The sequence below is a fragment of the Amia ocellicauda genome, chromosome 5 (assembly GCF_036373705.1).
Source record: "Amia ocellicauda isolate fAmiCal2 chromosome 5, fAmiCal2.hap1, whole genome shotgun sequence".
Classification (NCBI taxonomy): Eukaryota; Metazoa; Chordata; class Actinopteri; order Amiiformes; family Amiidae; genus Amia; species Amia ocellicauda.
The window spans coordinates 45,075,853-45,089,590 of NC_089854.1; the positions used below are offsets into that span (position 1 = coordinate 45,075,853).

Below are 13,738 nucleotides of genomic sequence, written 5' to 3' on the forward strand. Positions count from 1 at the left end.
TGCTTCCCAGTTAAAATTACATTTCTGAGAAAAAAAAATACATATAGGATGGTTATCTATTTAGCAGTAAATCACACTTTTAAATTTACAGCTCAAACTTATACGATGTGCACAATTACTGCAGTTATACTAAGGAGCATATTCATGTCCAAGACATATCCCAAGGTTATAAAAATACCCTCCAGTTCAAAAACCAATGGGACACACCTCCCTTATGGTGGTTGTGTAGTAGTTTATTATCCTGTAAAATGGCATTGATTCAATGTAATGCTTTGACATACCCCCTGCTTGCATCACCAGTACTTGTATTTGTACTTTTGATTTCTCCTATGCCTCCTTTGCCTTAGCTCTTAATGATATCTGCACGTACTAGCTTTTACTATCTAGGATCTAGGACTTCTATTGTTTACTGTATATTTCCTATACAAGTGTGTCAATTGCCGAGAAATAAATAATAATGTGAATGTTGTCTTTTGAGAAGAACACCATGAGCACATTTTTGCTTCTTTACCTTCATTCTGTTGTAGGATTTGCCTCTCTGACATTGTACAGCAGAAGCTTAAAACATAATTTAAAATTTTACAAATATAAGACTTGGACACAATTGTCCCCATCAGGGCTTGTCTTGATAAATAACCTTTAAAAGCATTAAACTGACCTGTTCAGATTTTCCTTCTTTCCCTCTCTCACCTCACACCAACTGCACTGTCTGAACGTGCTAACTCACACCCCTCCAAGCTCAGCAACCCTGACAAACTGCCGAAACAACCATGGATCATTCTGAGAGAATCAGAAGTGAGGTTAAATAAATAGAAAACAGGATTTTTTTTATTGAAACCAATATACACAAAACACATGGTGCATATGTTGGTTATGTCTTTATCACAATATCCTTCAGTGACAATGACAACTGCACACACAGAAAACTAAATTGGAACGATACAAATTCAGATTTGTAATTTAAAAAAAAAAAAAAAAAAAAAAAAAAAAAAGGTTGATGGGAAGAAAAATAAATAAATCAAACAAAAATAAACAGGCTTTTAAATATTTATGTTATGGATTAAAATTGACAAAAAAAAAAAAAAAAATCAGGGATCGCATAAGATTGCTTAGAAGTTTTTTTTTTTTTTTTTCTTAAATTCAAGTCTCAAAAAAAACAACTTTTTGATCTTCTAAAGAATGTTCAGTGATCCCTTTTATTTTTGTTAGTATATTTAGCCTATGGGACACGCAATGAAAGATCGCTGATTTATTATGGATTATGGATTAAATGGAAAAATTGGGAAGGCACATGTACATAGTTCTTATTCATTCCCCTCAGTATGACACAAATCCTTTATTACAGCAGCCTGGATGGGTCACACGATACCAGTTCATCCATCACAACTAGAGCCCTGACCCTAACAGTGCAGGCACTTTTATATAAATAATAATAAAAAAAAAAAAAAAAAAAAATCCTCTGCAATAACATTCCCGAAGAAGAAAGGAGTCTTACCCCTCATGACATTAGTATGAACACTGATAGCAACAGTTATACTTTCATAATTTATTCCTTCCAAAATGAAACATTCTCCAACTCTTTACAAAAATGAAAAGGAAAACATTATTTTGCCATGGTTTTAGGTGTCCAGTTTTTCATATAAAACAATATACAGCTTTACTGTATGTACAGTACTCTCCAGCATGTAAGAAATATATTTTATTTCCTTGACATCAATGTCAAGTATTCAGTCTCCTTTTATTCACCATAGTCCACTCATATATGTGAGCAACAAAAGCAACCTTAGTTAAGCGAAGACCAAATACACTAAATACCAGTTCAAAAATATTTGAACTGCGATTAGCTAAATTAACGTAGTTGAACTTACACAAAAATCAAAACTTTGTTCCAAAAAGTTATCATCTAGCTTTCAGGTTAACTTAACTGCTTTTCAAAACAAAAATAGTACAAGTGTTGAGAGTCAATGTCAAAGATGGACTGTGCGCTTCAAGTTTCCAAAACACTATACATATCTTATGCACCAATCCATCCCTCCTGTTGAATATCTGATGCAGCACTGCAAGGATCAAGGTATGAGTTCTTCACTCGTTGTATCGTGACAGTTTTAACCTGGGCACAATGTTCATAGACTGGAGTTCCTGGAAGAGCAGCTTACAGGCATAAGGGATTCGTAGGGAGGACACATGGCAAGAAGACTTACAATAATGGCACCTGTCAAGGAAAGACAAACCAACAAACTTGAGCATATTAAAACAACTCACACTAAATATCTCCATCTTTCCTAGGGCTACATTTATTCTGTTCATTTTCATCTTTACTTATTTTCCTATACAGCTAACAGACTTATTTCAAATTTCAACTGGGTGGGACAGCAAAATGTACAGATGCATCTCAAAGTTCACATGCAGTAAAATGGTGGTAGGCTACTGAACCTTCTCAAAGTAAAGTAAAAGATACTGCAACTGATGCATCTACCCTGAATTTTGAATGCTAAAAACACAACACTGCAGTGTGTTGTGTGACTACTATACATCCTACACGATCAAGTGTTAGAGAGTGCACTGTGAACAGAAAGTAGGGGCCTCATAAGAACCGCTTCTTAGGTGTGGCCACGTACCAGCCGGAGTATCCCAACAGCCCGCACTGCCCACACACATCCACCTCAAAGGCATCGCTGGATATCATCAGCCGTTCCAGCAGGAGCATGCTGGCTCCATAGCCAATCAGGCAGTCCCGCTCCATCTCACCCAGACGCAGGCCACCGTCTCTGGATCGACCTTCTGTGGGCTGGCTGTACCCCAACAAGAAAAGGAAAATACATACATAAATAAATGAGAGGGTTTGGAGACCAAACCAAAGTAAAAAAAAAAATAGACAAATTCAAGACTGGAAACGTGCCCAGGAACTATGCTGGCATGTCCATATCGCTCTCCAATTCCTGCTTACCGGGTCAGAACAGCTCTTGGGCCTCGGGCCCTGGCATGCATCTTGTCGAGAACCATGTGCTTCAGCTTCTGGTAGTAAACTGGACCAAAGTAAATATAGGCTTCCAGTGGTTCTCTGAGATAAAGCACACACAGAAAAGTTATTACAATTTAATTGACTATGATTTAGCTAATAGCACAAAGCTTATAAGAAATAAAAAGTATTCATCCTTGACATTTCATAAAACAAAACATAAGTTTATCAGAGGAAGCTGAAAACCACTGTAAACAAGATATAGGTATTTAGCAGAAACTTTTCAGGTCTGATATACTGAAATCCTAGAACAACCCTGGACTGAAATAAAAGTGTTTTAAATTAAAATAAGAAACTGAAAAATCTGCAATAAGATAAATTCACTTCTTCTACAGCAACAGGCCACAAATGTTCTAAATATGTGTTCCAATGTGAAGAAGAAAGAAACAGTTTTCTCTGTGTTGATCTTCCCGTTTGCACATTGACACAACCACAAGAGAAACAAAACATTCAGTCCCTTACCCTGTGATGCCAGATGTCACATAATCTTTTCCCAAATAGTTATAGCCGTAGTGGATAAGGTCTTCACAGACATCTTTTACTTTGCTGCCTCCAAAGGCCGTACCATAATGAAAGCGGCCATCCAAAACCCCTGCCTTGCCTGCCAGGAGCTCAATCAGTTTCCCGACCTTGGAGAGGAATAAGAGACAATACTCATGTGTGGTTGTGGAAATACAGGCCAAACAAACACAGAAAAGAAAAGAAAAAAAAAACAGCTTTCCAGTTTAAACCATAATCTTGGATTATTCAACACTTAATCCTTAATACTGCAACCTCCAGAATTATATAATGCAGAGGTTCCCAACCAGTGTCGTGGCAAATTGGTGTGCCATCAGGCATGAAAAGGTGTACTATGGACTACTTGAACAGTCATATATGAAAAATAGAACAAGACAAATATATATAAAAACTATATTTTCAAAATATCAAAGTAGGTGTGCCTTATCGCATGACATCAGTAGTGTAATTACCATAACATTTGATATAAAGCAGAAGTGTCTTATCCTTGAAAAGGTTGGGAAGCACAGACATTAAAAAAGTGTGCAAATGTATTATCACCTCAAGGACATTGTGAACAACAACAACAACAACAGCAAAAAATATTTAAATGTTAATTGTTTAAACGTCAATTGTAACCTTTGATGTTTTGGAACATTACCGAAGGAAGGTTCGAAGCTTCCTTGTGCTAATTTGCATACTTTACTCATGGCGTCACATTAACTAATAGTATATAGATTTAATTGAAAATCCTACTTTTTACTGGTAATCCATATAAACAAAATACCCCCTTGTAGATCTCAAACAGTAATCATGTTTTTATTTAATTTCACAAACACGTTTTTAATACAGGTATTTGATTTTACTTGTGCGACACATTAACCTTCCAGTAAAAGAGCACATTACTCATACGTCCAACTAAAGAAACTGCAACTGACTTTTTTATTTAGAAGTAAAAAAAAAAAAAATTGTTATACAGATAATACACAGAAATACAGAACATAGTAACATAACATTTAGATTAGAAACTAAATAGGACCTTCAATTAACCTTATAAGAGATGGTGTCCTATATTCAACGGTTTTACACCAATTTGCTATTTCGTTTTTGTTCCTAACACCAATAAAAGTACAAACAAGCTGCACAATGCATGAAAAAATATCTACTCATACAAAGCATATTAATAATAATCGGTGTGTTGACGTATTCATGTTGTTAACTTTAATATGTATTTTAATCAATACGCAAATAGCAATTCAGTGTAAAAAAAAAAAAAAACACTATATGGAAAGTAGGAAATACTAAAAGACTCCAGAACAAAGTAATCTTAACAGTCTAGTTAACTATAATAAAAATGGAAACTTTTTGGGAAAAAATGTCACACTGGCTATAGAAACAAAAACAAACAAAACTAAAATAGTATGTAGTACTAACAGGAAAAAAAAAAAACGATGCGGTTGTAACGTGACCAACCTTCGAATGTTTGGAAAAGCCTTCAAAGTTCTGGTTAACGAACCTAAGGTAGCCCTATTTAACCATATAAAAAACACTGAAATACTGCTGATTGAAAAGAACAGAGAATGTCTTACCGTCATACGGGAAGGGTAACCGTGCGGATTCATGATGATGTCAGGGCAGATTCCAGAGTCACAGAAAGGCATGTCCTCCTGAGGAACAATGAGCCCACACACACCTGCAGAAACATAAGACAACTGCAGAGTAGAAATTGCTGGAGGACAGGAACTGAAATAATGTCACACAGGTAAAATATGGATTTTTGTCAACATTTTAATTTAAACTTGACGGTTGTTTTCTGCTCTGTGGTAGGAGACAGTGAGATTCTCATTCAGGATTATGTTTTAAAAGCTACTGTAGTTTTGAAAAGCAAATTCTGAATGTGGTTGCATCATTGTTCATGTATTAGGGCCACAGTTCTTATTGTTAAAAGGTGTAAATCTACAGACAGATTAAGGCTATTATCTCCTCAAACTGAAAGTCACCTGCTTTAAAATAAGACTATACGACTACATAAAATAATTATTCATTGTAAATACAAATTAACTCATTTAAAAAAGTATAAAAAAATAAATTAAACCACAACACATATATTCCACTTGTGTGCAGTGCAAAAAAAAAAAAAAGATATTAACAGGTCTAAGCCTAAGATTTCAGAATATACATTTTATGGTAAGGATAATATTTACATTAAACAAAATATTTAGATATTTCTTTACAGTCCTCATCCACCTCACACAGATTTTACACTGAAGTATATTATAGTGTTTTTTTGCAGTTACATACGCCTGAAGTTTCAAGTGTCAGTGCAAATGTTTGCCGAAGTACCTCAGCGTTAAGCTTAAACCTGATCAAACACATTAAGACAATTTGCAAGTAAAAAAAGATGAGCAGGAAGTTTACGCATGGCTTTAGCTGAAAGTCAAAGTAGGATTACATTTTCATGTCCTTCTGCTCGTCATTGATGGAATGGAGGAAGAACTCATCGACACAAAACATGACGACAGTCTGTAGATCACAAAATCATGTCCACGTCTTAAACAAGACACTTTGGTTTTATAAACATCTACCTGCAGTGTTACTGTGATACAGAGGACCATTTCAAGTTTTTAAACAGGTCTTTTTTGTTTTCATTTTTACTCCAAGGAAAGTCCACCTATAAAAGGCAATGTTTTTATTTTTTATAGTTTTAATATTGTGGAACAGAACTGAGTTTTCGATCTTGACATTTAAAATACTACAAAGAAAATACACAGCTGGGAGGAGATGATACTACATTTTTATTTATTAATTTTTTTAAGGCAAAAAAAAAAAAAAAAAGGCAACCGTTGATCAGAGGGTCATCTTTTATTAAGTCAAAAAAAGGGTTCCCATAGCAGACATGCACTGTGTTGTTTGTTTTGTGTGAAAGTGAATGATAAAAGAGCCGTGAAATCAGCAGAGAAAGGAAGAACAACAGAGCGGACCCTGAGCTCTCCATCACAGCCAGCTCTGCTCCGCGCTGACTGGAGGAACAATGGGGTCCAAACATCCCACTGCACATCTAACACAGCTGTGCCTTCGATCAGACACAGGGGGAACTAGTGACACAAGTAAATAATTAACTTATTCTGGTCTGCTGAGTGTGCTTATGAGACTAGTCATAGCTGAGAGAATTTAATAAAAGTTGCACAAAAAACAGTAAAATTTGCTTAACATGAAAGTGACAAATGTGTGGCTGGGATCTGGATTTTTTTTTTTTTTTTTTCTTTTTTAAATAATGTGGAAGGGTACATGCAAACCAGCTCACTGAGCTTGTACTTAATGAACTGGGCCTTAGCATGCTGGAGCAGTTTGTCCACAAAGTATGTCTCTCATTTTCACTCGCACTGTATTTTGCCTGGCACAGCAAGTGATTCACAGATGTTTGCTTTGGTTTTTAATTAGGTTGATTGTATGTTTATACTTTCAGAGGTTTGAAAAGAAAAAAAATATATAGAGATAGAGATTACAAATAAATGAAGGAATACAACAGTTAATTTAAAATATTATTAATAAAGTTTACATAGGCATACGTGTCAGAAGCAGGTTTTCCACAAAGTAAGAAGTGCTAAGAGAGAAAAGGTGAGGGGCAGTTCATAGGGGCAATGACCTGCCACTGACATCAGAATGACGAGGTCTAATACGGCAAAGTTTGTATCGGCACACGTTTTTTTGTTGTTGTTTTGTGAGAGAACCACTTATGCAATATCAACTGCAAGCAAAGCAATGCACTTAGTTATCTGAAACGTTCAGGTTAAGTATGCAGGGGGCATTTTTAAATTAAATTAAAAGAGTAAGAAAACAGATGTGAAATGTCTTAATTTAGAAATCATGCCCACCTGTATTATAACAGCCTTTACCTTTTTATGCCAATTTGGCGGGTTTTGAACATTTCCTGTTGATGTTATTGGTGTAGTAACTTTCATTTCACATTTATTATCTAATGTTGTAGCAATCCCTTCCAATCTCAACTTTTCCTGTAACTCCCTCTACACATTACCTACGATAGATTTTTCAAGAGAGATGTTTATAGCCTTCAACAATAAACTGCTTTCAGGCTAGCAAAAATGGACACAACCAACAAGTTGACTTGGAAACTAACACTTGAACTCTCAGAAACTGCATAGGTGCCACACTTCACACAAGATGGCAGAACTGAATGGATCCTTCTAGGAGCAGTGAATTAGTCAACTACTGTTGTTATGCATTGGAAAAAATTAATGGACTTCACTCAATAATCTTTTTGTATAACCTCTCCTCACATTAAATTCAATTTAGTAACGTTACCAGCCTGGTTTCTTGCTTCTAATAGCAGAAGAAAAGACAAACATAACAATAAATGGAGTTTAAACGTTCAGGAGGAGAGAACCCCAATCTCGCTCCTTAACATAAGTATCCTGCAACACACGCACTTTCCCATGATTTATTGCTTTGCATCCCTTCTCCACCCCAAACACAGCCTTTGCAGCAGCATCTTGGGTCATTTCACCTAGGGGGGGGGGGGGGGGGGTTACCTTTAAATCAAGCAAGTCTAGGCCAAAAATCAACTCTAGTTCTACTACATATATCAGTTCGGGTTGTCCAAACTCCTAAAAATAAATCTGCACAGATCAAGGAAAACTAAGTTATATATAAATATTATCATAGATTTCCATTTCCCAGAAAGGGTGTTTGAGTGGGTCAAAGGTCACAGGTCATGAAGTCTACCACTGCTGAAAGAAACATTCAACCACTATAATCACAACTTGTTAACAGAGTTTTAGCATTCCTTGATCAAGTTGCTGCTGCAAGATCTCTTATAGTTTCTACTTTTTCACAATCCCACAATACTTTATACTACTTATTTTGTAAACACATATGCTCACTATATAGCTCATAAAAATCACTTTTCTGCATTTGAGAGCAAGTTCTCTCTTTCCACTGGCATTTGTGACCTGCTCTGCCAAATATCAGCATCTTCACAGTTAATTCGCAATCTAAATGAATTCTAAATCTATTAATCTTGCTTATTATTTTATCAAAGGAAAGTCAAGGCGGCATTAGTATCTGTATTAGTTTTGCGGATATGGCCTTATAAAGTCAGCATAACTGAAAAGAACAAATTTCTCTGAATAAAATAATTAAAACTTTTAGAGCTTCACAATTTTCAATACCCACCTCCTAGAGAAAATACATACAACAGAAAATATTATTATGGCTTACGACTAATGCCAATTTTTGACCTTGTTTATTTAAGCAAGTGATTAATGCACCGAGCCTGTTAGCTTTCTGATTAAAACATCACTTGGACTTTTGGGAGGTACTGAAAGACAATACAGGTTGTACACAGCTTTCCCAGGGACTGTGGCATACTTAGATGTAATAAATTTGCATAGTCTGGAGCACACAAAGAACTGATTAATTGAAAAACAGCCCTAGAATGTCCATGAGAGGGGCTATTGTAAAACAATCAGCATAGGAACTTGACTAAACACACACACCGCAGAATCCTTACGAGCTACTGAAAAATGCATAGGGGTTTATACTGCTAGAGATGGCTAATAGGTTTTGCTTCAGTCTATAGTGTACCATAAAATGCTAACCAGCTTTTCTTCTGCATTTAAATATGTAAGTAGGGGTCACAGGTTCAAGTTTTACATTTCATGCCCATTTCCATTCACCAACTGAGAAAGACAACATCAACATACAAAAAACCCAAATGGTAATCTGTACAGCTTGGTTAAACTTAAGTAACTGGGAACTCCAAAGTACATGGGCTACTCACGCCTGGGATCTTTTCTACGGTGATAATGTGGCACTACAAAAAGGTATCTAATTGAAAATAAATGATGATACTCCTGTAAATATATAGGTATAATCCATATTTAGGTTTTGCAAGATATTTTGATTTGATTCAATTTTATACAAGCTGGACTGATGTCTGCACACAGACAGAGTGGCACTTTCATGTCTATATGCTGTGTGCATATCAACCATTGACAGATTTCGGAGATCTGAGTACCAAGTTTGAACCAGTTACCTTTCTGGCCATGACGACTGCTGAATTTATCACCGATCTCAGGCCTCCTGGTTTGTCGCAGCAGAATTTTGATCAAAAAGGCATCGTCCGCATTGGAGGAAATCATCACTTTCTCAATATAGGAGTTGGTTGAGCCTTTGTAACTGTCAAAATGTAGAAAGAGTGCCACAACTGTAATACTTTGATGTTGTTCTAAATATTAAACAAGATGATATCATTGTGGGCTTGTGCGTGGTATTTTAAGAAAAATAAAATATATAGCTAAATTTAGCACACAAAAAAAGCACTACTGAATAAATACATTAATAAAGGAAAGATACAAAACCGATTGTTTTTTTTAATGGATAAAAATAAAATTGTATCTGTAGCTAGATTAAAACAATACAACCCTTAAAATGTACTGTATAAACATTGCTGTTGAAAAAGATGCAGAAACAAACAAACAAACAAACAAACATGAGAAGCCGTAGCAGCCAGCCTGCTTGCCGTAAGTTTCTGTAGTGCACTCACGTGATTGGCACATCCCTGTACTGGGGCTGCTGGGGATGGGCACTGCCCTCCAGTGGAGTCTGGGTGACAGTGGGCATGGACTTATTCACCAGCACCTGCTTGTTCTCCACCTTCTCACCTGCGAGAATAAAAAGAAAAACAATGATGAATATTTCCACAGCGGACTTTAATTGTAATTTGTAATTGTAAGTAATATGCACGGTCTAGAATATCGATTTGTCAATCAAAACCTTGTTATTTCCCAGTGCATAATAACATGAATTGTACTTTACAACATTGAACATTGCTCCAATGGAGTGTGATATACTTCAAAATAAATTTAAAAATGTGTTATTTAAGGGATTTCGAAATTCAAATCGTAAGAAAAAAAGAAGTTGCAGGAACATCCACTTAAAATTTATATTTGTTACATCGCCAGATTGTGCCATTGGATCCATTATTTAATGTTTAGCAGATGTAAATGGTGGTGGTTGTTTCTTTTTTGTACACATACCGGGAGAGCAAATGCCATCTGCATCTAGTATCTCATGCCTCCAAATGGGTTTTCTTGTAGCTGCATCCAGCATCGGACCCATGACTTTATCAAAGGTCTGGTTAGTGTATCGCTTCAGAGTGCATTTTGCATTCTTGTACACAAGGCATCTTCCAAAACCTAAGGTTGACCAGAATGAAAGGAGAAAAATCTCAGCCCAAATGAGGAACAAATAAATAAAATACAATAATTCAAAGTTTTCATTTGTATTTCTCTAATGAAACTTCTAACGAACAACAACAAATCCATATCTAGAAAGTTACATTAAACAGCACAAGAAGTTTGAATCCACAAGAATCAAGCCATCATCCAACACTTTACTTATACATTAATATACTGCTTTCAAAATACAGACAGTTTACTCCTCACCTCTGTCCAAAGAGGCTTTATTTAACACCAGGGCATCCTCAATGTCATAGCCACTGTAGCTCATCACGGCCACCGTGGCGTTCTGGCCTGCTGGCAGTTTCTCAAAGTCAATCAGCTCAATAGTTTTGGTCTTCACCATGGGCTTCTGTGGATAGGCTAGCAGGTACATCAGTGTATCGATCCTGTTCCTCTGATTGTATCCAATGGTTCCTAAAGACAGAAAAAATATTTAATCTGTACTAGAAATGAGAAAAACAAGTTGCTATTCCCCCACCCACCCCTTTCTTTCTTATACTCAATGACTTTTAATTTTATACATATTCTGTTTCCTGTAATAAGCGATTACTACTGCACCCTCTCTCACTCACACACAAACAACATTAAGATGAAGTAATTTACTTTTGGTTGAGCTCTGCTTATCAAGACATACAATACATTCCCAGAGCCAAGGACTAGACTTCGATATTTAATCTGTTCAATGGCACCGAGTCTGTCCCAGGGGGGTTCACAAAGAAAACTGTCCGATGAGGTTTCGGAAAAGGCAGCGCAAGTAGGTTGTTCTTCCATTTGTTAAATCATGTGCAGCGAGAGATCTAACAATACCTGTTATAGACAATGTTTGAAGTCATTGTTCACTTTAGGCAGTGAGACTCATACGGCTATAATTTTACTGTTAAAAAATGTACCTAATGTATCAACAAGTTGTTGTTTTTTCCTTCTTTCTCCAAAACAAAAATATAAAGTTTAACAGGAGCACCTCTCCACAGATGTAATTACTTTAACGGTTCAGTGCAGATTTAGAAAATCGCCTGCTCAAAAAAGTAACCAGGCTCTCAGTTTAGAACCCAGAGGTCATATATATACACTCCATATAAATATCTGCAGTCCCATGTCCCCGAATTTAAACTAAGTGGAAAACTTTCTACATTTACAGTCTTATGACTTTCCAAATCAATCCCAATTAGTGACCTTTTAGCTCTAAATAACTTAATATTAGCATTAGGTGATTCGCCAGACAAATCTGAGCCAACTTCAAACCAGTTAAATGGATGTTTGGTTGTGTCCCCTGAGGGCAAGGCATTTGTCAGTTCTTATTACTTCACAATGAGGTTACAAAAATAGTTCTTCAGTACTAGCTAGGCCACACAGCAAGATTTGCACATGTATAGTCTGCCTACATGAAAAAAAACAGCAATTGAGATGCCAATAAATATAGTTCTAGTCTCTGTAGTTTGGTTGGAATGAGGGGGGATGGCAGGGTTGATACCCTGTTGGTAATGTTAGCGGTGACGTGGGGAGTTTGGTTTCCAGGGAACTCTGTGCAAACTCCCCGTCCAAGCAGCTGAATACACTGACCTCTGAAAATGCGGACAATGAATTGCTAATGACACTCAAAAAAAAAAAAAAAAAAAAAAAGGCCTTTGCACACACAGCTACAAAAGAAGGCTGCACAGTTATTGGCGCGGATGCTCAGTCTGCACACACCGATTCTGCTTTTACTGTGTGTGTGGCAACAAATGCGGCACCCTGAATATGTGAAATGCTGCCTTTTTGCGCCCTGTTTGGAAAAGCATGCTCCTTCACAACACTAGTCTTCAAAAGAGACCTTTAGAAACACTGCTCCCCAAATTTCATATACAGGCCATTGATCAACCAGCGGATGGGAGCTAAAAAATAAAAGAGGAAAAAAATGCTACTATACACAAATCCTTATTTGAAATGCTTAAGCTGTAATGGACATAATGGCATCCATTTAAAAGGTTTCAGAATCAGAGACTTGCAGAACCCTGATGGAAAACCAATCTTACCCATAGCTTGCTTGCCCATAGCACACTGGTATGTGTTTCTGGGGGACTGATTGTGATGAGGGTATGGAATCAGGCCCGCACACACGCCCAACAATGTGAATGGCTCGATTTCCAAGTGTGTGGTATCTCTGAGAGAGAGGGGGATAGAAGACAGAATTAAAAAACAAATTACTATGTTATTATTTATACAGATTAGTTATATTTTATTAAATATGAATATACTAATGAATATTTGATTTCATGTATGCACACAAAATATAAATAAAACTAATTCTAGCAAATTATATTACAGCTGCTAGTTTGAAATTAATTTAATGACAATTTGCTCTGGATTATATTAAAGTTTGACTGTGTTACACTATCTTTTCAATTTTAAGTATGCCATCAGTTTATTTGACTTGATTTTAGAGGGAATCTGACATACAATTTAACATTAGAAAGGGGCTGATAACATGCAGAGAGGCAAAATCTTTGCTGAAAAGTAAAGCACAAAAAGGACAATAAACTGAAAATGTCCAGACCTTTGTGGCTCAATATAAATATTTTACTCAATATAAAAGTCAATGTGGTCTTATATCTTGGGCAAGAAAAACAAAATATATATACATATATTTAAATATATGATCAACAGAAGAAATATAATACCAGATTGATACTGTTTATTTTGTGCCACACTCACTTGGTAATCATATGTTCATAAAGTGCAATGTTGCAATCATTCTCCTCGTTGACATCAAGATATTCTACCAAACTTTCGTGAAGAAAGTCTTCAAAGTTCCTGAATGTAAGAAAACAGCCAATGCATGCTGTTAATAAATACAGTTCACTCAATTCAAAATATAAAAACAAAGCTTTTACATTTTCTATTTATCTTTGAATAACAACATTTCAATCTGCCTAGAATGATTTACAACATGCAGGTAACATTCAAGTTACCAGAAAGATGT

The 13,738-nt window shown here is 36.0% G+C and overlaps 1 protein-coding gene across 1 annotated transcript in view; it reads right to left on the reverse strand.

The window, feature by feature from the left end:
* Positions 1-806: 806 nt before the first annotated feature.
* The window catches only part of polr3b (polymerase (RNA) III (DNA directed) polypeptide B), a 28,572-nt gene continuing 15,640 nt past the window's right edge, over positions 807-13,738 (reverse strand). Inside the window, exons 18-28 of the mRNA XM_066705415.1 lie at positions 13,471-13,569; positions 12,792-12,919; positions 10,984-11,193; positions 10,576-10,734; positions 10,083-10,200; positions 9,573-9,715; positions 5,107-5,210; positions 3,482-3,648; positions 2,948-3,061; positions 2,619-2,792; positions 807-2,212 (exon numbers count right to left, since the gene is read on the reverse strand). Coding sequence (XP_066561512.1) covers positions 2,083-2,212; positions 2,619-2,792; positions 2,948-3,061; positions 3,482-3,648; positions 5,107-5,210; positions 9,573-9,715; positions 10,083-10,200; positions 10,576-10,734; positions 10,984-11,193; positions 12,792-12,919; positions 13,471-13,569 — 1,546 coding nt within the window. The 3' untranslated portion in view covers positions 807-2,082. The remainder of the gene's footprint in view (positions 2,213-2,618; positions 2,793-2,947; positions 3,062-3,481; positions 3,649-5,106; positions 5,211-9,572; positions 9,716-10,082; positions 10,201-10,575; positions 10,735-10,983; positions 11,194-12,791; positions 12,920-13,470; positions 13,570-13,738) is intronic.